A 26,490-nucleotide genomic window follows, 5' to 3' on the forward strand; every position below is an offset into this window, starting at 1 on the left:
AGTCTGCGTAATGAATTATGTTAATTAGTTTCCGTGTTGTGTCAGATGTTTTTCTACCTTTAGTAAAGCCTAACTGATCAGGCTTTATCAAATCTGGTAGTATATTGGCCAGTCTTCATACTATAATTTTAGCATAGATCTTAATATCAGTATTTAATAAATAAATAGGCCTGAAATTTTGTGGGTTGTCTGGATCTTTACCTGATTTGGGGATTGTTACAATTAATGCTTGCAGCATTTCGAAAGGTAATGAGGCAGAAGAAAACACGTTAGTGTATAGTTGGTTTAGATGAGGATTCATGGTATTTTTGGAAATTTCATAGTATTTGCTGGAAAATCCACCTGGTCCCGGACTTTTGCCATTGGGTAGTTTTTCTATTGTTCTGTTTATTTCATTTATTGTGATAGGGGAGTTTAAGATACTTAGTTGTGATTTCAAAGAGTGGGTAAGCAAATTTGTGATAAAAATGCTTGTATATTTTCTATAGAAGGTTGGAGAGTGGATTTGTCTTGATTTAGGTTATAAAGCAAATCGTAGTAACTAGCAAATTAATTTGCTATTTCTTGAGGATTAATGATTTTAGTTTTATCCTTTGGGTTGATAAGATACGGTATTTTAGTTCTAGTATGCAGAGATTTAATTTTATTTACTAGGTATTTCCCTGCTTTGTTTCCATTACAGTCGAGTAGTAGTTGAGTTTTAATCTTTGCGTACTTCTATCAAATTGCAAATTGGTACATTAGTAAGGAGAATAATTTGTATGTAAGTAGTAAGGAGAGTGTATTTGAGGTGGTTTGATCGACTTGAGTTTTATTTTGCATTTCTAGCTTGCGAATATGGTTCGCAAAACTAGATGATGATTTTTCCTGAGTTGCATGGTGCGCTTAGATAAACCTGTGAAAAGCTGTAAAGAGAATTGTGCAGGTAAATTTTGGGGTTTGCGTGCAATTTCCATGATTTTTTTCTTTGACATGAAAAAAATTAAATCTCATCAAGACATCTCAAGGTATTTTATCTGATAGATAGAAGGGTTTTGGAAGGCAATGTATGGCCAGATCTGTGTTTGTAGCATCAGGTAGGAGGGCACGAAAGAGCTCTTGGGTATATGCTCTCAATTGGTCAGGTTGTATCGATTCTGAAATGCCTCTTATTTTAATATTGTTACGTCATGATCTATCCTTCAGATCTGTGACTTTATTTTTGAGCCATTCAATTTCTTCATCCCTTTAGTTGTGGGCATCTACTAAGGTATTAAAGGAAGTGGCGTATTCTCCTATTTTTGTTTCAACATGGTCAACTCTGTCGCCAAGATCATTAATCTCTGATTTGATTTGTTGCATAGAGTTAATGATATCGGACTGTATGATGATCTTAATGAAAGGAGCATCTCCTTCATTAATATATCACAAATAGGCTGACTAGTAGTAGGAAAGTTAGCCATTGGATTTGAGAAATCACTTGCAGAATGTGAAGTATTAGTGAGAATCTGTTACATCATGCTGTGGGTTAATATCTGCCATTCTAGGTTTAGAGTTTGCTGGGCTATCAATAGAGGAAATAGAGAAAGCAGGGCAGACAGGCTGCATTAAGATAGAGCTGATTTTCTGCTTAACAGGTGTCACAGGAGAAGCTGCAGAGACTTGCCTGTGTGCTAAGTAAGAGAAGGAGGATCCTAAGCTGCTACTGCCATGTTGGGGATTGCTGTGATCTGGCCTAGGGGGAAACTGTTAATTTCAGAAGTTTCCTCTCAGCTTTTCTCTTCTTTGTCATCTCCCTGAGGGTCACTGGGCTGTTGTCTCTCCTCTGGTCGCTTTAGCAGTGTCAGATCCGCCACTGCTGTGTGCTGGCACTGTGAGTACAGCAGAGCTGTGTGGTTATGCAGCCAATCAGCCTCTGCTCTGGCCACACCCCCAGGTCCATATTGTTCTTTATGTCTGGACCTTGACATCCTAGAACAGTCCTTGAAACATCAGGTCATCCTTTAAAGGGCCAGAGGGTTTACGAGGTCCTTTATGGGTGGTAGAAGGATAGCCCATCTAGCAGGTTACAGAAAGTCTTTGACAAATCTAGATGACTCTGCTTTTAGCTTGTGTAGCACTACCCCTTTAGGAGTTGCTCAAGGTTTGGGTCTATGGTCCTGCACAGCCAGGCAACATGCATTTTCACACAGACTTGCATTCAGGGGTCAGTAACCAGTCCTTGAGCTTTGTTTTGAAGTTTTATTAGAGGATTTAAAACTTGGATATGGTTAGGGGTGTACAGGAAGCCCAACAGAACTGTAACTGAGGACAATCTTCCTGAACTACAGTACATAGATTTTTTTACACAAAAATCCTCTTCCTGGAGAGGTAGCCAGCATCTTCTGTTATACCACCCCACACTCTAGATACTCCTTTATCCAGCTGCCTGGAGAAATCCCTGAGCAGTGAAGGTCCAGGTTTTCCTCCATCCAAGGTCCCTGCCTGGAGGTGAGCCCCTCTCCCTTCTGGGTTCCCTCCCAGACTCCTCTCTCAAGCCTCACATCCTCCTCTTCCACTGCAACTCTCCTCCTGCTGAGCAGGCTCGGTTACTCCTAAAGAATGTTTTGGCCCCTTGCCAAGTCTCCTGGTGGGGATTGGCCAGGATCCTCTAAGAGTACAGACCAGCCACTCCTTAGATCCACTCACTGCTTTCAGATCTTTCTCCAAAATTCTAGAGCAGGGGGGAATTCCAGACTGCAGAGCCTCTCAGCTCTGACCACACATTGACCCCTGGAAGCTATCACACCCAAGCTGCTACTCAGCCCTAACTAACAATTGGATCTTGGCTCCCTCTAGCTGACTAGGAGGGTGCTACACTTGTGTAGAAATGAATGTTCTTGCATGAAGACAGATGTGCTTCTTAGGGCTTTTTTTTCTGGAAGGGTGCTTGGTGTAATGCTTAAGCTGTCAGTTGTATCACCTGAAGCCTTGACGGATGAATACTTACAGTATGTATACAACAGGAATGTAGTATCAAAGTCTTTGGAGCTCTTACTGACATTCTCCAAGTAAAGACATGCTGCATTTTGCAGTTGTTGGATGTAGTTTGAATGATGGCAGGGCTAGCCTGAGGTTGCAACTAGTTCTCTGTGAACAATTCTGTAGCATCTACCAAAGATAGTAATTTAAAAATCACTAACTGTACAGTCCATGAACTGGTGAATGGCAGTATAAAGCATGATCTCCGTATTAGTAGACTCTTTATTGCTATTGAGGATTCATGCTTGCTGCTGTCATTAGTAGTTTGCGATACCCCTGTTAAGACAACGCTGCAAAAAAGTTCTCTATTGTAGCTGTGATTTATTTGAATGATGTTTTTTGAATGTGCATCATCTGAGGCTTGAGGTTTGTATGATTGGTGTGTTCCAATGGTTACCCAAACTTTTTCAGTCTTTTGTACATAAGGACCATTGTCCCAACTATTGTGTTGCTGATGTACCTTACTTTCAAGATGTCTGTTCCTAGCAGAAGCATGATTTGGTATTGTTTTCCAGTAGTGGGATGCAGTCAGCTATATGGCTTAGGAGAGGTTGAGAAAGTGAAGTTTCTGATTTAAGGATTTCCTCTCAATTATTAGGTATTTGATTGCAGTCAATGAGCAAAGGAAATCAATAGACGTTAATCTTTCTGAAGTTTGCACTGAACCAGCACAGTTATGTAGTGTATTGGACAAGGTTTTTCCATCTATGTCCAAAAAATGAATGAAGGCTGAAGTTGCAAGTTTGGTTGTTTATGACAGCATATATCTTAACTGCTGTATTAGGTTCCCTATCTGGAAACAACTTGACGAGACATATCTTTGTACAAGTTTTTTACCAAATTCCTTGACAACATAGCTCATTACATTTGGACATGATTATTGTAGGTTCATGGCAATCACCACCATGATTTGGCTTGATAGGGGAGAATCTTGAGAAAAGGAGTTGTACATGAAAGGCCTGAAAACAAGTATTGCTGTTGTACATTTGAATATGTCATTACAATCCTTTGCAAGATGTTCTATGGAAGCACAATACTTTAAGCACATCCCAAATTGTTTGTTGATTATTTTGATTTTCTTGAAGAGATTTGTTCTAGAAACCAATGCATTTTTAGAAGGATGCAGTTTCTTATGAATCAGACACTGATGATTGAGATTTTCTATCTCTGCCTTCTGTTCACTTCTGTCAGAGTTTGGGTCAAAACTGAGTAACATATATGTCTTTTTAGGGTTTATGTCAGCATGTTTGCCTTTTTTTCAAAGCACCCGAACCTTGTGATCTCTGAATTTGGTATGAGAATATCTATTCTTGGAAAAGGTTGCTGCTTTGGCTTAAGACATAGTTCTTAGTGTGCTCTATATGATCTTCTGAGTTTGAAAGATTGACACTGTCTAAATTTTCTCACAGTAGCAGCTTGTTCTAAAACTATTACCTTGTTTCTGCTGTAGCTTGATCACATTTCATTTATAGGGCCTGCACTTCTGTTCACGTGATTGCATTTTCTGCCTCCATTTCAGCTTTTTTTCCATGCAGCTTGTGCATTTACTCTTGTAGGAGCAGCTTTCAATTTGCTCAGGTTCTTCCGCAGTGGATTTACCCATAGCCAAGCACACAATCTCAGCCATACTTTTCCTCAATAACTAGTCTAGGGTGTTGTTCTTGTTGTGTTTACTTTTGGAGATCGGGTTGAGGGAGTTGGGTGGGATACTCCGAAAAGAGAACTATGTAAAGATTTGAGGACAGTGAACTCCTTTCTAAAAAGCTGGAGCAGAAGTCCTTGCTTATAGCAAACTGTGGACTTGGCTTGTAGTGGAAATAGTTAAATGCAGAGGTGAAGCAGATGTCCTTGCTTATAGCAAACTGTGGACTTGGCTTTGTAATAGAAGCAGTAAAAGCATGCAAGCTTCTTCCTTCAGAGCAACAACAGCAGAGTCCCTTCACAGAGAACTAGATAGACTAAGCTCTTCAGAACACCTTGAGTGTAATGATCTGAAGATCTTAGTGAGTCTGGTGTATATCAAGCAATAAGATGTATTTTCATTCAATTGTGATATACTCGCATTTGTTTGTGACTTCAAAATTTCAAACTGCTTTTCTTATAATAACATAATAGAACTAAAGCTATTTGACTCTTAGGGAGACTTTTCTGAATTAATAAATTGATGGAAGAGAGGAATATTTTTCAGACAGGCCCCTATAGCTTTCATACGTTCTCTTCAACTTTGCAAGTGCAAACCTTTGTTTCTCAGGATTGGAATGCCTGTAAAGTTGTTACTGCTTTCTGTGTTCCTGTCAGGAATATTCACCACCTCTGTTTGTCCAGGTAAGCGATATCACAACCTTTTTTTAAATCAGCATCATCATAGAGAAGGTTGCTCGCTGTCTAATTGCTGTCTAATGGTTAGCACTTCCGCCTGGCAGTACTAGGGTCGTTGGTTTGAATCCCAGCCATGGCACACCTGCCTGGAGTTTGCATGTTCTCCCTGTGCCTGCGTGGGTTTCCTCCGGGTACTCCGGTTTCCTCCCACACGCCAAAGACATGCTAGTAGGTTAATTGGATCCTGTCTAAATTGGCCCTAGTATGTGTATGTATGAATGTAAGTTAGGGACCTTAGATTGTACACCCCTTGAGGATTAGGGACTGATGTGAATGTATAATATATATGTAAAGCGCTGCATAAATTGACGGCGCTATATAAGTACCTGAAATAAATAAACTGTATAGAAAGATCTTTGCTGTGACATTTTCTTGCAAATGTGTGAATTTTAGCTGAAAGTATATAGAGATTATGCAGAAACACATATGCACTTGGGTTTCCAAAAAATAATAAACATGCATTGTATTTGGGCGGGGCTTCCTTGGGAGAATCAATGATGGAAAAAGATCTCGGGGGACTTGTAGCTCATAGACATAGCAAAATTACTCAATGTCAAGTTGCAGCTAACAGAGCTAGCAAAAAACTCTCATGCGTTAAAAAGGGCATATATTCAAGAAATAAATCAATAATTATACCCCTTTAAAAAACACTAGTTGAGCCTCAGCATTGAATATGCTGTTCAGTTCTGGTCATGCATCCTGAAAGCGGAGTTCCACCCAAAAGGGGAAGTTCAATAATGCTTTGTCCTCTGCTCCCCATTAAGGATTGGTACCTTTGGGGAGTGGGGGGGCGAGCGGGTACCCAAATATGACAGGTACCTGCTCCCACTTCCACTGCGATCGCCTAGGCAATCGGAAGCAGAAGTTGTCCTCCCTCCCTCCCCGTAGTCTTCTGGTACACGTGACAGGTCCCAGAAGACTACAGGGCCATTCACAAAGTGCAGCGCTTCTCACACATGTGCAGTGGGCAAGCTGTCACAGCCATGTGCCCACACTAAAGATGCCAGGGCCAGAGAGAGAATATGGTCGGTGAAACCAGGGACAGGAAAGTGGCTGTATTATAAAAGTCAGCAGCTACAGTTTTTGTAGCTGCTGACTTTTTTTTTTTCATCTGGAACTCCACTTTAAGAAAGCCATGGTTGACATAGAAAGAGTTCAGCAAAGGGCAACAAAATTAATAAGGGGGATGAAGAACCTCAGCTATGAGGAGTGATTACATAGATTACAGTGATTCGCTCTGCAGAGGAGGCACATAGGAGGGGATATGATTACAATATATAAATATAGCAAAGGTGACTCAAACTGTCAGGATCATAGAGGAAAACAACGTAAACCAAATAGTTCTATCAACTTGAAATCTGCTCTATTTGTCAGCAACACAACAGGTTTTGTCTTCAACTTTGATTAAAAAACAAAAAACAAAACAGGTGTAGCTTCTTGACAGTGCAATACACAGTCTTAAGGTAGGCTCAGCAACCAGGAAAGGAAAGCAAGTCTTCAGTGGGAACTAGGATGCACACAGGTCTCCTTTCTCCAGACATCAACAACTCATTGTTCACTTGGTTAACAAGCAGGGCTGTAAGGGAAATGCCTGCCCTCTACAAATGGCCCTTATTTGACCTTGCCCAAGCCTGACTTTCCACAAACTTTATTATAAGCTATGTAAGAAAAGAGCTGTCTGTTTAAGATGTGCACAACGGAAAATTTGTTTTGTTTAATTTTGGATTCGTTTGTTAAGTTAATAATTTTGTTTTGTCATATTCATTATGTGAGAATGATTTGTTTTCGGATTTTGTTTCGTATATCTGTAATTTTCAAATCGATTCAAATTTGAAATGTCCAAAATTCGAATTTCAGAAATGAAATTGGAATTTGAGAAGACGGCTATATCCATTCTATTTTATTTTATTCTAATCTATTCTATTTTTTTTCCATTCTATTTTTCTATTCTTTTGCTTTATATTCCATTCTATTCTTTTTTTGATCCAAAAATACTTTTATTAGGAAAGATAAGGCATAACAATGTACATACAAACACGGATCACAGTCCAAACACAGACACAACATGTAGCATCCCGTTACGCAGAAGGGCCAAGGGTTTAAACTGCATTACAAATCGAGGTGAAATATATCATTATGTCAAATGTATATAGCAAACAGGCAGATACAAAAAGTATAACGGATAAGTCATTATAGGTATATTGATTACTGACCTATTTACTTGTGAGCCCTTATGTTGAGGGAATGTGAAGTGCTGGGAAAGGATAGCACATGATGATGTATATATTATGGTTTGTGTCCATTTCGGGAGCGTGTGAGCCCCGTGAAATTAGTCACACCTGTATAAGAGAATAGATGCTATATTTTGTTGGGGATATGTGAACAGTGAATGCGTATAAAAGGTGTGAGATAAAGATAAGTCAGAAAGGTGAATAGTTAGAGGAGGAGATGTAGAGTGAGGTGGTGGGGGGGGATATGAAAAAGAGAAAGGAAAAAAAAGGGGGGAGGGGTGGGGGGGATGGGGGAGAGGGAGAGTGGGTAAGGGGTAAAGGGATGTTAGAATGGGTAGCTGCAGATAAAATAAATAAATCAATCACATCATTTTGTATGAGCCAGAAAGATAGTCTTATAGCTTAGGATGCAATACATGCAAGATCATTCAATGGTGCAACACGTGAGTCAAGAACCTGAAAGGCAGGCCATGATGCCGAGTCTCAGCCCATCCAAATGTGCATCAAATGCATCTTCGGTGGACAGGGTGTGACCCGGTACAGTCTAATCAATCAGTCGGGGGGTGTAGACTGTTCATGCAATAATAGGTGATAGGTAGTGGTGGTTTTGAAATGACTCCAACAAGCCCATGTCTCCTGAATCTCTCGGGGTGTTCCTTTACTACAGAAATCAATTCCTCCGTTTCCTCAATTTTGTTGATTCTAGCAAACCATTCTCAAATAGTGGGAACATGTATAGAGTGCCAGTGGATTGGGATACATTGTTTTGCCGCGTTTACCATGTGCATGGCGAGTGATTTACGGTAAGCCCTAAATGGAAGTGTGGAGTGGTGGAGCAAGAATTGTGCGGGGGAGAGGTCTAGGGAGTACGTGGTTACTTGCGTGATTATGGGTTGGAATTTCTCCCAGAAAGGCTGTAGCGATGGGCAGTCCCACCAGATATGCAAGAGTGTACCCGTCGCCTGGTGACATCTCCTGCATGAATCTGAGATGGTAGGGTCAAATTTGTGAAGTAGGGATGGAACTCTGTACCATCTAGAATATAGTTTCAAATTATTTTCTTGTGTGGAGACACATATGGACGCTTTGTGTATATGTTCGTAAATGTGATCCCAGTCTTCTGGCGATAGTTGTAGTTGTAAGTCAGAGCTCCAGGCCTTGCAAGCTTTCCGAGACGGAAGGTCAATGGTGTTTTCGAGGCATGTGTAGAGCTTAGATATAACATGTCTCTGGGGAGAGTCTGTTGAGCAAAGTTTTTCAAATGGGGTGAGTGGTCTAGTATAGTCTTTTAGGTGTAAAGAGCTATGTATAAAGTGGTGGAGCTGTCTGTACATCCACGGCGTCAGTGTCAGGGAAGGCCATTTGCTAAGAAGGTGGTCTCTGGGCAAGAACGTCCCATCCTTGAAGAGTTGATGCAGATTCAAATTGTCTGTGGGGCTAGACCCGAAGAGAAATGCACGAGACATACCAGGGGGGAAGTCTGGGTTCATTTTGATCGGAGTGAGTGGACCAGGGGTTGAAGAGAAACCTGTTTTACGACTTCTCAGATGATAACACGATAGAGTAGGGCCTATAAGAAGGTGTTCCCTAAACTCAGACGGAGTGTGGGAATCTTTCAGCCAGGAGGAGGTGGCGAGCGGGGTCCCTGAAAATGCAGCTTCCAAATTAACCCAAGCCTTACGGTTGCGGCTTGTAGACCAGTTTACTATTCTTTCCATGTGACAGGCTCTGTAGTAGCGGGTGATATCGGCAGTCCAATACCTCCGCTCGTCTTAGGCATGGTAAGTTGTTCAAAACCGATTCTGGGGCGTTTATTACACCATAGAAACGAGGTACATAATGTTCTATAGGACTTAAAGAAGGAATTGGGCAGTTTGATTGGAATCATTTGCATCAGGTATAGTAGACTGGGAAGCACATTCATCTTGAGAATAGCTGCTCTGCCAAACCAAGAAAAAAATGGTTTGTCCCAAGTCTGTAGATCTTTGGTGATGCTATGTAAAATGGGTAAAAAGTTTTTGCCATAGAGTTCTGTAAGGTGAGTCGATAATTGAATTCCTAAGTAAGTGATGGCCTCGGACTACCATGCAAAAGGAAAGTTGGTTTTTGCCTGTCTGACCGTATCTTGGGTTAGGGAAATATTAAGGGCCTGGGATTTATTGAAGTTAATTTTAAAATTGGCCAAACACTGGAATAATTTGAAATCATGTAATAAGTTAGGTAGCGTAATATGTGGGTCTGTCAGAAAAAGCAGGATGTGATCAGCAAAGGCAGCTATTTTGTGAATTTTGATATTGATTAAGATTCCTTTGATGTTGTCATTCCGTTTAATGCAGTTCAAAAAAGGTTCCAACGTAAGAATGAATAGGAGGGGGGATAATGAACATCCCTGTCTGGTCCCGTTGCTTATAGAAAAAGAGTCTGAAAGGAGGCCATTGACTCTCACTTTAGCCATTGGTGTTGTATATAGAGATATGATAAAGTTCAAGAGACGAGTAGGAAGCCCAAGGCCAGTCAGAACGGCCTCCATGTAGTCCCATGCCAATCTGTTGAAGGCCTTCTCAGCGACTAGAGAGAGGAAAAAGCCAGATTGTTTCTTCTGCGTCAACTAATGATGTACATTTATTGCCCTAATTGTATTGTCTCTAGCCTCTCTACCGGGTACAAATCCCACCTGGTCAGTGGAAATAATGGGGTCTATGATGCTCAGTAGACGATTGGCTAGTATTTTGGCAAAAAATCTTTAAATCAACGTTCAGGAGGGAGATTGGACAATAGTTTGCTGGCGATGTCTGGTCCTTGTTTTCTTTCGGTATAAGCATGATGTGGGTTTCAGAAAGATGGTGCATGGACTGTCCTAGGGTATCTAGTGAATTAAAAGCCTTTAGGAATGGGTGTGCGAGGATGTCTATAAAGGATTTGTAATAGGTGGTTATAAGTCCGTCTGGGCCCGGGCTTTTACCTGGTTTTAATTGTGCGATGGCCTGTTGTAATTCTGTCAGTGTCAAGGCTCCATCTAGTTCTCTTGCTTGTGATTGGGAAATGGGTTTAGGAAGATATTGGGAGAGAAAAGTTGGGATAATGACCTTATATGGTCTAATATCCCCTGTCGGTTTTGGGGCTAAGGGTAGGTTGTAGAGGGTAGTATAATATTTCTTAAATTCAGCTGCGATATCCGTAGAAGTTTTAAGTAAGTGACCTTGTTTGGAGTTAAGTTGATGAATGGTGTGAGCTGCTTTTTTAGATTGCAAGGCCCTGGCTAAAAATTTGCCGCTCTTATTTCCATGTTTATAAAAGAGTTTCTGAGACAAAGTAAAATTACGCTTGGTTTTCTCTTCCACTATGTCTTGAAGTTGTTTGCATGCCTGATCAAGTTCGGATTCAGAGTTTACAGCCGTGGAACGTTTATGTGCGCATGCAAGTTTACGTACTTTTTGAAGTATAGAAGTAAAAGATGCCTGAGCTAAGCGTTTTCGAGAAACAGTGATGGAGAGCAGGAGCCCACATATCACACATTTGTGTGCTTCCCATTGAATGAGAGGTGTCGTTTCCGGGGAAGCATTTTCCTTAAAATAATTGGTCAGAGATTCGCGATTTTGGAGGGCAACCGATGAGTTCGTAAGGAGAAAGGGATCTAATCTCCATGTTTTGGAAGTAGATGGGGCATCAGGAAGATGTATGGTCATCATGATCGGGTGATGATCAGAAAGAATCATTGGTTCAATAGAGGCTGATTTTAATGTGTGTAAGTCTTTTTGTGAAAGAAAAAGATAGTCAATTCTGGAACGACGCTTGTGAGGTGCTGAGAAGAAAGTGTAGTCTTTGTCAGAGGGGTGTAGGGTACGCCATGTATCATGGAGAAGGTCGTTCAGGTTAAGTTTAATCTGTTTAAGTGCTCGGAAGGATTTCGATGAAAAGCCTGTCGAGGTATCTTCCAATGGATTCAGCGCTACATTAAAATCGCCCCCAAGAATCAGGATACCGATTGAAATGTTGCAAGTGTTTTAGAAATCTTACGGAAAAAGCTCACTTGTGCCGTATTGGGGCTGTAAATGTTGGCTAAAGTAAGCGGTTTGTTGTAAAGGGTGCCTTTAAGGAAGAAGAACCTTCCCTCCAGATCCTAGAGAGAATCAGTAATTGTAAACAGAAGTGTTTTGGAGATCAAAATGGACACACCTTTTGCTTTCACCTCTGTGTTAACTGAATGATAGACTGTTGGGTAATTAGCATTGGAAAATTTAGGAATTTGATCAGCACGAAAGTGAGTTTCTTGAATGAAGAGCACGTCTGCTCGCAAGCTTTTCATGTAAGTCAGGAGTTGTGAGTGTTTCTCAGGTATATTTAAGCCTCTTGCATTAAGAGATGCCACAGAAAGTGTATGGTGGGCTCGTATGGATGTGGGTTTAGTAGACATTGTCTTGTATGGCAGAAAAAGTATTATTCAAGGTCTATAATGTGCAGCAGATGGGTGTGAGAAAAGAAAAGAGGAAGAAGAGAAAAAAAAGAAAAAAAAATCCCCCCCACAACACCCCCCCCCCAACAAACAGAGAAAAAGAAAAGTAGAAATAGGAGTGAGAAAGATAGAGAGGAAGAGTCAAGAAATCAGAAAATAGTAGAGGTGAGAAGTGTTAGGCGTCGACAGTAAAAACCCATACAGATGTAGTGGCATGTGTTCCTAAAACTTCCCTTACAAAACAAACTCCGGGGACAGTGAAGTCCAGCTACGCCGCCCTGTATTGAGAATCGTATGTGTTAGTGAGGTACTTAATGTATTTGTGTGTGGATGTGAAATACAAATCAGAAATGTATCAGACCCAGAGACGGCCGCTGTGTGTGTCGTGGGAAAGTACCAGGAAGACCGTCTAGGACCTACTAGGTCTATCGGGGACAAAAAGTATGTATAAGATAGGGTCCAATAAAAGGTAGCAGTGACACACGGAGATAGGTTGATGTCAGCAAATTTTTGTGGGGAGAGGTGTTCAATTTGTGATAAGGGGGCATAGGTAGGAGATCTTACATCATCACATCTCTACATCATATGTAGAGGTGTGTTAGTTATAGTAGTGTGGGTAATCATGTGTAAATCTAGGAATGATCACTAAGCATAAAGGTATGGTGTTATGAAGGACGGTGTCAGGAAAGGACTCACTGCTGGAGCTCACCTACTCTATGGGCTGCAGTATCAGTTCTTACCAGTGAGTACTTTTCAGCAGCCAGGATCTCACCTCCTGCAGTCAAGCCATCAACTGAGGCTGATTGCAGGAGGTGTATTTAAGCAGTAACCAGGCCTGCAATCAGTGCCTTGGTGTTTGTTTTCCCATGAGCCCCTGTTGTCCTGTACCTGTATCCTGTCATCTACCTGCTTGATTCTGACCACAATTGAACTCTGCCTGCACCGACCCAGCTCTCCTTTTTGACTATCCATTTGCCTACTCCTTTGTACCAGATCTGCCCGATTTGTTCCTGACCCGGCCTGCCTGACTACTGTACCTCTCCAGCCCTGACTACACCTGTGTTTCTGATCACATAGATATTAGTTGAAGGTTTGGTTTTTACTTGCATGGTGTATTTGTATATTGGTGTGTCGCACAAATAAATTATATTACTTACATCACTCCTGAAGCCTGACATTCCCTGTGTCAGTCCACACATCTCTGGTCATATCCGGATCCATGACAGACGGCTCCTATGTGTCTAGATGTATATAAAACTGTCTTGAGAAGGCATCAAGGTAGGGTTGTGTAACAGGATGCGGCATAGTCATACATTTATAATACTATAGTATCACAAGATAAACAGTATACACTAATAGTAAGTTACATTCTGCAGTTGTCCATGAGCCATACATTATGATCACAAAAGGCAATGCGAGAAGGTCTTTTTATACTGTGTCTGTTCGGATTTAAGATATTAACCATATATAAAACCTTGCAAGAAAACATTAAATACATAACGCAGTAGGATTCAGGGATGCGGGCCGAGGGCAAACCATCTGATTAAACTGCAGCCCTGAAATCCTGACAGAAGAGAAATAGTGGCCCTAACCGAGGCGTTCCAAGCAGTGCAGCAGGTCGCTACCACGGATGCAGATCAACCCCAGAGTTAGAGAGGTTGTGATAAACCGCTGGAGTGGCATCATGAATCTGTGGCCTGTTGAGAGCGTGGTCCATAATAATCTATGTACACATATCAGAAACTTGCACAACCATAAAGTGAACCTGCAGTATGCACAACAAGTAAAGAAATCCCATGCCTTGTTTGGGGGTTTGCATTGGAAGATGACTTGGAACCTTGGTTTCGAAAGTAATCACACCATATACTGGGAAGAATGTGAAGGCAGCCAAAATATGTGGAGAGATAGAGACGATGTACAGAGGATGGCAGGGGGAAGGAGAAGTGTATAAGTGCATAGCATATAGTATCTCAAGTGTTTATACATAAATCTGGGTATGATCATGAACGTGTAGGAGAGTATGGAATATAGAGAGAGGTTCCTATGAGCTCATATATAGTTAAAAAGCTCATGAAGAGACACTATGGGCAGGATGTGTATCAAGGTATGGCATGGTCACACAATAACTGCACCACAGAACCACAATATAAACATTGAATAAGAGTGAGACGGCTCGTTTCAGAATTGCTCATGGACCATAAAATATGTTCCCAAAGAGCAATGCGAGAAGGCCTGAATAAACCGAAGTAGTTTGGACTCAAAATCTCAATCTTATAAGATTTTCTGTATAGAGACGTCAATTGCAAAATGCGGTGAGATCCAGGGACGCAGGCCCACATCAAGGTAACTGAGCAGTCTGCGCCGCTGGATCCCGAACCAAGAAAAACTCCAGTCTCAACCGAGGCTACCAGTATAATGCAATAGGTCATAACTGTCCAAACAAACTCCAGAACCAGTAATAGTACGAACCGCGGCTCTATTAGCACTGTTACCATGCAGCCCGCAGAGAGCAAGAATCAATATGATCTCAGTATAATCACACAATATAATAGGTCAGGTGTAGAAGTGGCCATAGAATGGGGGAAGAGTAATGCATGGGTGGGGGGGGGGGAGGGGGAAGGGAGAAGTGTCATTCGTGACGTGCCTTGCGGTGAGCTGGAGAAGCTAGGAGACTGTCCCCAATGATGAGCCTTCGCCGAGCAGGAGAGGACGAGGTGCGTTGGGATGGTCTGCGGCGCCTTGCTCCTCCAGGGTGTCCAGTGGATTGGGCCTCCATTGGGTCTTCATCTGTCTGGATAAAAGCACACAGATGTGTCCCAAAGGAAATAAGTGAATGGTATATGTCAACTGTCATTGGTGGGGAAAAAACTCACTGCTGCCATGGTAAAAACACATCAGTTTGTGGAAAGTATGAACAGGAGCCAGGCGCTGTGTAGTTTTGTGATAAAAGTAATACACCTTATGTGGAGGTGTGCCTTTAATAATTCATATGGTAAAAAATAGATAACCAGCCTGTGGCTTTAAGAAGCCAGGTTCCATGATGGACAGTCCGTCCGCTCAGAGTGAAGTAGTGGAGTAGAATGCCTGTCAGTGCAGGGACCACGTGTATCCAACGTCCCAGCGTCCCGGATGATGTCACCACGATGTGGAGAGACGGAGGGGGGAACTCTTGCTGGAGCCGCAGCTTTAGAAGGAGGAGGCCAGTTGCCGGGACAACATGTTTCGCGCACATGCGCTTTATCAAGCCTCTTGATACTTGAGAATTGATAAAGCGCATGCACGTGAAACATGTTGTCCCGGCAACTGGCCACATCGTAGTGACGTCATCCGGGACGCTGGGACGTCGGATACACGTGGTCCCTGCACTGACAGGCATTCTACTCCACTACTTCCCTCTGAGCGGACGGACCGTCCATCTTGGAACCTGGCTTCTTAAAGCCACAGGCTGGTTATCTATTTTTTACCATATGAATTATTAAAGGCACACCTCCATATAAGGTGTATTACTTTTATCACAAAACTACACAGCGCCTGGCTCCTGTTCGTAATTGTGACTTATCCCATCCTGAGACCTCTGTGCCTGGCCTGAATATAGCAGAAATTCTCGCATACAGTTTTATTCAGATAGCTGAACCCACGAAAGAAGGCAAACAATATGATGCAGTGCATGTCGGCATTTAAATGTTTAAAGTGGTCAAAATTAATATTTTATTTTGTAGCCTCAATGTGTGCCTTGTAGGAACAATACAGAAACTCACAAATGAGAAAGGAGGAAAATACATCATACAAAAGGGGAAGAATTACAGACAATTACATGTAGTTAAAGCAAATATCACAAGGTGGCAGCATAACATAAACAAATAACTAGACAAACAGCAAAGGCTATATAAAGCACTTAGATGCTATCGCATTTCCAATTTTACTGCTGAGGGCACCATACTCCCAGCCTGGTGTTGTCAGACACTACTATATAACATAATGACAGTTATGTAAACGCAAATAAACAACAGTATAATTTGCAGTAGCTTAGTCCCAAAACTCTGAAAGATCAAAAAAAAATTAGGCATATAATAGAACAAACAACTTGGTAAATTGTCTGAGGAAGCACAGCACCTACAGCATATTCCAAACTCCAACACCAACCCCCCGCCCCAGCAAGAGGCTATAGGGGCACTCAAGCAGGCTCCCGAGCCACGCTCCTCTTAATGAACATTGTCCATTCACACACAGAGCGTGGCTTAGCCCTGCCCCCCAACCCCCCTTTCTCTCATCAAGGATTACTAGCTGTGACTGAGAGAAGCAGCAGCCAATGAGGAGAGAGAGACCTGGCTTTCATGTATATTGCTGGATTGAAATGGTTATGTATGGGGCAGAGGGGGGAGCTGCTCCCAGAAAGTTTTTTTAACCTTCATGCATAGAATGCATTAAGATAAAAAAAAAACCTTCTGCCTACCACTTCAACTTGCAGGGAGATAGGAAAAAAAACAAACAAACAAAAAAACCTTTCACATCTTACTACTGCTTTAAGAGGTGAGTTTTTTTGGTGAATTGGGCTCCAATGATTGAGACATTTATCTCTACCGCCAGAAACATTCTGATCAGTAAAAGAGGATGTGGCAGGTGAAATGTCTATATTTTTAACATGCAATGGATTTGATTTACTAAACCTTGAGAGTGCAAAATCTGGTGCAGGTCTGCAGAGAAACCAATCAGCTTCCAGTTTGTTTTTGTCAAAGCTTAATTTAACAAGCTGAAGTTAGAAGCTGATTGGCCACCATGCACAGGTGCAACAGATTTTGCACTCTCCAGTTTTAGTAAATCAACCCCACTGTTTTCCTTAAGTCTTTATGTTTAGGTGCTATATTGTCATATCTTGATGATGATGATTTTAGAAACATTTAAAGTCCATTGAATAAACTGCTGACAGCTGAATGAGCAGGGCAGGGATGAGTCACTGGTTATTGGCAGGTACTGGCTCCTTGACAATCAGCAACTCTGGGCTGGAACTGGCACATTTAGCAGTGGTAGGAATAGCACTTCTCTTTTTATACTATGGATGAATATTCTATGTCACTGGTGGTGATGCTGTGGTGATCATACGTGGAGACTTGGAGGCAACATAAGCTCCCCCACAGATGACCTACAAGCTCATGTGACTTGCAAAAAGATTTCTTTTCATCACATATTTCACTTGTTTGGACTTATTTGGGACTAATATGGGACAGAAGGCAGGACTTTAAATAACATTTATTAAATAAAAGACACTGAAACAATGGATTTGATAAAAAATTTGGGCCGCGGCCATTTATTATTGATTTAAATATTGATAAATGCTAACTTTCAAAAAAATATACTGAAAACAACCTAGTCACCACGACTCCGGCTGCATAAGACATGTTCTGAACTTAATATTTTCCCAAATACTTTGTTATAAAACAAACCTTTTACTAACTATGCTTAAAAAAAATAGTTTAGCCATTACAGCTCAAACTACTTTTACTAGAACAAAACATCCCCCTTTGTTTACAAAGGTGACACCACCACATAATAATGGCTGTAATCAGGAGGGCGTGGAGCACCAAAGCTCTGTCTTCTAAGGTGTCTGAGCTCTGCTGCTAACCCCCTTTTTATAGCTCCAGAATGGGGTTCTGGAAGCTTCCATACAAAGGTCACATGACCCTTGCAGAGGTCATCTGACCTCTGCTAAGGTCACCTAACCCTTTATAAGTCTCCCCACGATCTACAGGTTCGTATGCGGGGGGGGCTTGAAACTCACCTCATTTTTTTTTAAAATGTAAGCCTTTAATATCACTTTAATATTTTCCTAAACTAAACCCACCTGTTACACACACCCCCTGCACTGCAGCCATTTCAACACAGGTATGTAAATCTGAGTTGAAAATAACCAATCCATTGTCTGATATATGAACCCTGTCATCTCTGTATAGGCCAGGTAAGCCCCCTTCTTAATCTACATGTCTAAAGGACATAATTGAGAGAGTCTTTAACAACTGCCCGTTCACCCTTTTTTCCAAAGGACGCAGAGAAGGGGTTTCAAGCCACCTCAACCTTGTCACTACTTTGAAAAAATAATAACTGTATGGGGGAAAGACAGTTGAAAACAGTGTAAATCATTTATGATTTTAAAAATAAAATCAAGCATTTTTTTGTTGCCCAGTGTCATTGCTTCCCAGGTGAACAATCAAGATATCCGGTAGATGAAGTCTACTAATTAAAAAAAATAGGTCGGACCATACCATACCTCTTCTACCACTTCAAAAAATCCTAAATTTACAATGATCCAGACCTACGTTTTCAGAATATACCTTTTCCTTTGCTCTGTGTTGGGCCCAAAAGATGAAGGAATGGCTGATAATCCATACTATTCAAGCAGTACCTGAATAAATGTAAACATAAGAATTAGGACGAATATATAACAGATTTCACCTCCCTACTTTTTTTTCACTAATGTCAGCATCCAATCCTAATCTTGATGCTTCCATGACTGCCCCAATACGGAATGAGTGAGATGTTAGATGAGCCTGTTGTAAATTCAAGAATTGTAATAATTTTTTTAAAACACTCAGAAATTGATATTTCGTAAGGGAGGTACCTAGATACTCTAAAGACAGCAAAAAATGTAATGGAAAAACAGCTTTAACTGCTTGCCTACAGGGCACTTATACCCCCTTCCTGCCCAGGCCAATTTCCAGCTCTCAGCTCTGTCACACTTTGAATGACAATTGCGCGGTCATGCAACACTGTACCCATATGAAATTTTTATAATTTTTTGTGACAGATAGAGCTTTATTTTGGTGGTATTTAATCATCTCTGGGTTTTTTTATTTTTTCTTAAACAAACCAAAAACCGCTGAAAATTTTGAAAAAAAAAAGTTTTTTCTTAGTTTTTGTTGTAAAATTTTGTAAATAAGTGATTTTCTCCTTCACTGATGTGCTCTAATGAGGCTGCAGTGATGGGCACTGATAGGCTGCACTGATGGACACTGATAGGTGGCACTAATGGGCACTGATGAGGAGGCACTGGTGGTAGGTGGCACTGTTGGACATTGACAGGCATCACTGATGGGCACTGAAAGGCAGCACTGATAGGCGGCACTGTTAGGTGGCACTGACTGGCACTGATAGGAGGCACTGACAGGTGGCACTGATACACTGAGAGGCGGCACTGACTGGCACTGATAGGCAGCACTGACTGGCACTGATTGGCAGCACTGATAGGTGGCACTGATTGGCATTGATAAGTGGCACTGATGGGTGACATTGAAAGGCAGCTCAGATGGACACTGATTTGTGGCATTGATGTGCACTGGTAGGCACTGATATGTGGCATTGATGTGGCACTGGCACGTGGCACTGTTCAGCACTGGCAGCTGGCACTGATGGACACTGACAGGTGGCACTTCTGGGGTCACACTGATCATCAAGGCACACTGATCATCAGTGCCCTGATGATCAGTGTACATGTCCCCTCCGCAGAATGCCGATTACCGGCTCTCCTCTCCTCTCAAGCTGTCAGCGTGACAGCTCGTGAGGAGAGAAATGCCGATAACCGGCATTTCCCTGTTTACATGTGATCAGCTGTGATTGGACACAGCTGATCACATGACCGAGCCGACATCTTCAGCTCTTTCCGTAGATCGGTGATCTGCTGTGTCCGAGGGACACAGCGCACCGCCGATCACTGCGCTTTCCCTGATCCGCACATGCACGGTGAGAATGGGAGGACGTCATATGATGTCCTCCCAGAACGAGAGAACCACCTTGCTCCCATCATTGGACTACATGGCGGGTGGGAGGTGGTTAAACAGGATGAGTTCGAAGGAAGAAAAACATACCTGGCCTGGCACCTGACAGAGCCGAATAAGTATATGTGGAGTAATATGTTTTTCTTTGTCCTTTTGGAAATTATATTTTTTATACCCTTTTGATGTTTAACTGAGAAGAATTGTGAACAAGCTGGCAAATTGTGCAACTTAAGAAAAAATGAGACACCGGCCATTATTGTATTCACATGAGCCCAAAAGTGACTTTTATTAAATAAAGAATTTAAAAACAAGAATACTAATCCCTCAGAAAATTAACTACTAGAAACATTAGTTGCATTTAAGAATGAAAGCCACATTAGACATAGACCGATTGATATCCAGACTAGGTCGACAAAGCTACTGAATTTTTTATGTTCTCACTAAGTAAACTTAAAGAAGGTCCCATAAATGAGATGAACAGGGTATAGCCACCTGGTCCGCATCTGGAAGCAATTGGAAGAAATGATCCACTGCAATCAAGACAGAGAATCTGCCAGATCATTACTTTTCCCTGCTACATGAGAGCCTTGATCCAAATGTTCAAACTCTAACATTTAAAGAGCAAAATAATGACAGGTGGAGACTTTAAGGAGTTAATTGCATATAACACACCTTTATTAGCAGTTCAAATAAGTAGGCACTTGTTCCAAAATTTGTGGCCCCAAATTTCTAAGGCCGCAATGATGGGAAACAATTCTAGCAGTACAATATTGCTCAAATAACCTTTTGTCTGCCAGCTAGGATTCCAGCCTGCCGCCATCCCATGAGGAAAAGGGGGACTAGAAACCATCTCCCCCTTTTCCTATCATTTCCATTTCCTATATACTTAGATACACGTTTGGTCCATAATTTTCACTTGTTTTTTTTAGCGTGGCAATGTTATTTTTGTATACAATTGATCTAATTGTTTTTGCCAGCTGCTATTTTTTTATCTGTCAGCATGATTTCTGCTAAGTGAGAAGGAGAATCCTGGAACGTGTTATGTAATACTGAAGAGAGATGTATATATATTCAGTGAGACAGCCCAATCCAGTAAAGATGCATCTCCATATATTTAGCAAAGAGACAGCCCCCATATATCCAGCAAAGAGACAGCCCCATATATTCAGTAGAGAGACATCCACATATATGCAGCAACTAGATGGCCCAATCCAACAAAGAAACATCCCCAAATATTCAGCAAAGAGAGGGCCCAATCCAGCAAAAAGATATCCCAATATATTTAGCAGAGAGACATCACAATCCAGCAAGGCGACATCCCCATATATTCAGCAAAGCTATGGCCCAATCTGGATCTTTCGGATCTTTGCTGGCAGAGACATCCTCATATTCAGCAAAAAGATGGCTCAATCCAGCAAAGAGACATCCCTATATATTCAAAGAAACATCCCAATCCAGCAATGAGAAATCCCAAAATATTCAACAAAGAGACATCCCCATATGTTCAGCAAAGAGACAGCCAAATCCAGCAAAAAGACAGCTCCCATATATCCAGTAAAGAGACAGCCTCATATATTCAGCAGAGAGACATCTATATATTCTCAGCAAAGAGGTGACCCAGTCCTGCAAAGAAAAGACAGCCCAATCCAGCAAGGAACCATCCCCATATATTTAGCAAAAAGGCAGACCAATCCAGCAAAGAAACAGCCCCATATATTCAGCAAAGAGACATCCCCAATCCAGCAAAGAGACATCCCCAAACCAGCAAAGAGGCATTACATATATTCAATAAAGTGACATCCCCATATATTCAGCAAAGGGATGGCCCAATCCAGCAAAGAGACATCCCCACCCAGCAAAAAGACATCCCAAAATATTTAGCAAAGAGGCATCCCCTTTTATTCAAAGAGACATTCCCCCACCAGCAAAGAGACTTCCTCCACCAGCAAGGAGACATCATCCAATCCAGTAGAAAGACAATCATCAGCACAGGTTCACATCCAAGCAGCATTAACAGACAGCCCCATCTAGTAACATTGTCAAACAATTTAACAAAAATGTCTTTTCTCCAGTCCACAGCACAGAGAAGTCACAGTCAGGCCAGGCTTCCCGATTCCCATACGCTCCGCATCTCTTCCAAACAGCTGAGCTGTGAATGGCATCAAAACCAGCTTCCAGTCTCCAGAGAAAGGCAGAGTGCAAATGATTTCACTCTGCTCTCTCAGGTTGCAGCCGGAAGTAAGTGGGCTGCATCGGCCGCGGGTGCTCTGCTAAGCAATAGAATGCTACACTCCCTCTTTGTCTCTGGGCTGGCAGAGGTGCCAGAATGACGTTCCAGCATGTTTCGCTAGAAAAAAGCTCTGGTCTATATGTATTAACTTATAGCCTTGTCAATCTTCTGCATGATGCATGGATGTGAAAGTAGAGAATTGTGGATCTTTGGGATGAGTTCCATCTTTCTTTTTTTTAAAGATATGACATAAAAATTAAGTTTTAAGTTTAAGTGGGCCAGGTTCATGGTGAAAAAAAAGCACATCACGTCATCAGTTTCTTAAATATTTGTTTGCTCCCACAAAGGACACAGAATTATCTACAGTATTCAGCCTTTGAACTATTGGATGGATTATGGTGGTTGAAAACACTTATAAATATAACCAGTGAAATTACTAACCTCAAGCGATACACAGAGATGAAACAAATCCTCCTACATAGCTTGTAATACTTTATCTGCAATCATCTGTCGTGTACAGCCTTCTACATCACACATAATTTATACAGAATCTGCCAGTATCTCTCAGCAGCACAAAGCCAGAGGCATGGATCTGAATTTAAACACTGCACAGCTAAGGCTGACCATACATTATACAATTTTCTTAAATTTGTCTGCACAATTTCTGTACAATTTCCTTAGATTTACCTTGAACTATTTAGTGCAAGGGCCTGCATAATTGGATACAACTGAAAGTGCTGTTTAGGTTTGACCTCAAATTATTTGCTTTTTGGTAAATCTAAAGGAAAATTGTATAATGTATGTCCAGCCTAAGGGAGAAGAACTCTGATTGGAGGGAGAGACACACCCCCTCCTCACACTACACAGAGAACAAGCACAGCTGTGGCTGTCTTTCTCAGGCTGTTGCCGGTGCTCTCCTTTGGGTACATTTTTTTCTCCAGAAAAAGCTGTCAGATGTACACAGTATAGAAGAATGTACTTTGAGGTTTTACATCCACTTTTTTAATCAAATCTGTTGCCAAATGTTAGTTTAGAAATGTGTGGAATGCATGATGTAGAGGGGGAGACAATAGGAAAAATTGAATGATTTTTTTTGTGAGAATAAATTTAGACCTTTTTAAAATGTTTTGTTTTGTAGGTAAAATGTGAACGTTACTGGCCACTGGATTACACACCCTGCACTTACGGTGATATTACAGTTACTGTTACATCAGAAACTATCTTGCCTGAGTGGACAACTAGAGATTTCTCAATTAGACATGTAAGTTCTTCTTTGTCTGAAAGCTTATATTTGCCATATTGCATGGATTATTTCATAATAGAATTTGCCACTATTAAAGCTGAACTACAGTTAAAGCTGAACTCCAGGATTCTGCTACAATACATTTACAAGATGCTCTCTGCTGGCCCTATTAAACCGCTATCAAATTATAACCAAAAAGGACTTTTTGAGATCTCTGGGACTATAAAGTACTATGACGTCATAGCATTCCACAGAACATCACTCTGCTTCTGAGCTCAGGGAGAAGGACTTTAGCGCTGCCTAGACGTCACATCTGCACTGCTATACAAAACGCATTTTTCCATGATGCAAAGGGAAATGTAAAACATGATGGGTGCATGTGCAGGCAGAGATGAGGGCAGAGCTGGGGGCTGTGGGTGTGTCTGTGGATGGAGCTGAGGCACAGTTGCAGCTAAAGTGAGCTGCAACGGGCGTAATTACGTTTGCTTGCTGTCTAAAGTAACACAGTGGGAAACTTACCGGTAGCCAAGGGGATAGAGAGCGTAATCGGTGTTTTGCAATGGGAGATAAGGAGAAAGAAACCCTAAAGCTCTAAAGAAACCATGATTTTATTACTACCTGGATAGCAATTAATGGAAAGAAGAAAGTTTTACTTAAAAGGTATGAAAGCACCTTTGCAATGATGCATTAATATTTCTGCCTGGAGTTCTGCTTTAAATAAAGTAAGCCCTGTTGACATTTTGTTTCTATTTCACATATAGTAAGCTAAAGAAAGTATATTTAGTCTATAACTACTGGGCCACATACTGTTATGATATATTTTACAGTTAAGTTCATTATGGGGTCTATTGGTAAACAAATAGCTTTACGAACATCTCATCATTTATGCAAACATAATCAATAATACCTGTAATGTTTGCAATATGTGTGTAGTAAAACAATATTTTGTGCAGTGCTCTGAGTGAGACTTCCTACCACAATAGTGAATATTATGAAATTTCACAACACATACATCATGCATTATAACAACAAAAAGCAAAAGACAATGTGGATCAACGTCACAACATAATCAGTGAACTTTAAAGCGGAGCTCCACCCATTAGGGAAAGTTTCGTATTAAGGCTTCCTTCCCCACTCCCTGTTAAGGATTGGCACCTTTGGGGAGTGGAGGTATCCGAATGTGACAGGTACCTGCTCCCACTTCCCGTTTAACCAAATGAATCTTCAGCTGCTGTGTTTAAGTGAAACATTTAGTTACATTTAGTGGTATCATTACCGCACTTTGGCTGTTCAGGCTTTCGGACAAATGCCTAAACATTTACCCATTTAGCAGGAGCCAAATGTTGTGTATAATATGGTATTACTATTGCTATTGCATACAGTTAAAGGATAAGTTCACTTTGAAAAAAAAAAATGAATACCTAATTTTTAGTTTCCAACAAATTTTATTGAATAATTTTACAAAAAAGTTATTGCATATAGATATAAAACACCAATAATGACAAATTCTGCCACAACAATTGGCAGTTAACCTCCCTAGCAGTTTTCCTGAGTCTGGCTTGTGGTTAAATCTAGCTCTCAAAAGCGGTAACCCCGAACCAGACTCGGGGTCACCACAAAATACATACCTGGTCCTGCAATCTGTGTCCCAGGTCTTGCAGCCACCTCGAGCCATCCGCTCCGATCATCCCGTCTCCTTCCTGGCTATCTCACACTGATCTGTGTAATCAGCGTGAGACAGCTGCGCTGTGCCGGCAGGGGGCGGGGCTTGCAGGAGGCAGGAGTTTTAAAAATAGACCTGTGTAAAAATAAAGCGTTACTCTAGTGAATACATTGTAACATTACCTCAGATATATCCATAGTGCAGTTTTTCAGTTTCTGTGACTAAAAACGGTTTTGCACCCATGGCTTCCAAAAAGCGTCTAGCTAGCACCAAAGCTGTTTTTGATGAGCTAGCAAACAGCGACAGTGAGGAGCTACTTGAATTGAGCAATAGTGACTCATATGGAGATTTGTCTTCAGACACCGACAGTGAAGACAGCGCCGTATCTGAAATCAATGTGAGTGATCTGTGAACGTGGTGCACAATTGATTGCGGTATGCCAGCGCCACCAAGATTCCAATTTACTGGCACACCTGGTATGAAATGCCTCGTTGAAGGTAAAAACCCCTTGGCATACTTAGAATTGTTTCTGACTGATGAGGTTATTGGAATAATCGTGATGAAGACAAACAGGTACGCTGCGCAACAATTAGCTGCTCCATACAGCAGGTTTTCAGGAAGCAGAAAGTGGGAGCCTGTGACCAAAGAGGACATTTGGCTGTTTCTCGGCCTAATTATTCTACAAGGAGTGGTGGGGAAACCGCTGCAGAAGTGGTATTGGACCACCAACAAAATGCTTGCCACGCCATTCTTTGGCACAGTCATGTCGGAGTACTCCTTTTCACTCATCATGAAATTTTTGCACTTCACAAACAATGATGATTTTGATGAATCGACTCATCCAGCTCCCAAGCTAAAGAAAATTTGGGAAGTCTCCCAAATAGCTCTCAGGAATTCCCAGCAGAGCTATGTGCCAGAGAGAGACATCAGTATAGATGAAAGTCTAATGGCCTACAAAGGAAGGCTCAGCTGGGTACAGTACATCGCATCCAAGAGAGCACAATTTGGTGTCAAATCCTACCTACTGTGCAAATCCTCTACTGGCTACATCTGGAACACAATTATTTACACTGACAAAGGAACAAAATTTGATCCCAAGTACAGGAAATATGGAATGGCAACTTTACCCGACCTGTCACTAATTGAGCCTCTGCTAAACCAAGGTTACTGTGTAACAATGAACAATTTCTACACCTCTCCAGAACTTTACGAGGTTCTTCTGCAGCACAAAACAGATGCCTATGGAACCGTTAGGGCTAACCGGCGCAACTTGCCATCAATGTTTGGAAAAACCAAACTGAAGCCTGGAGAAATAGTTGCCTGGCAGAAAGGCAAAATGATGGCACTGAGATGGCGGGACAAGAAGGATGTGTGCCTAATGAGTACCATTCACAATGCCTCCACAGTGATGGTACAATCAAAAGGTGGGAAAAACATTCAGAAGCCTCAGGTAGTTATTGACTACAATAGCATCATGGGAGGTGTTGACAGAGCTGACCAAGCTATGACTTTCTATGCAGAAATG

At 41.5% G+C, this 26,490-nt stretch overlaps 1 protein-coding gene and 1 long non-coding RNA gene across 2 annotated transcripts in view; one reads left to right on the forward strand and one right to left on the reverse strand.

The window, feature by feature from the left end:
• Positions 1-26,490, forward strand: part of LOC149467497 (receptor-type tyrosine-protein phosphatase H-like) — a 581,796-nt gene that overhangs the window by 443,520 nt on the left and 111,786 nt on the right. The window contains exon 19 of the mRNA XM_089671609.1: positions 23,198-23,320. Coding sequence (XP_089527735.1) covers positions 23,198-23,320 — 123 coding nt within the window. The remainder of the gene's footprint in view (positions 1-23,197; positions 23,321-26,490) is intronic.
• LOC149467498 (uncharacterized) overlaps positions 14,714-26,490 on the reverse strand; it is a 79,902-nt gene continuing 68,125 nt past the window's right edge. The window contains exons 2-3 of the long non-coding RNA XR_016311922.1: positions 18,390-18,460; positions 14,714-14,854 (exon numbers count right to left, since the gene is read on the reverse strand). This is a non-coding gene — a long non-coding RNA (uncharacterized LOC149467498). The remainder of the gene's footprint in view (positions 14,855-18,389; positions 18,461-26,490) is intronic.

This window comes from Staurois parvus, unplaced genomic scaffold (genome assembly GCF_062004578.1).
Source record: "Staurois parvus isolate SC_StPar_1 unplaced genomic scaffold, SC_StPar_1.0 ptg000108l, whole genome shotgun sequence".
Lineage (NCBI taxonomy): Eukaryota > Metazoa > Chordata > Amphibia > Anura > Ranidae > Staurois > Staurois parvus.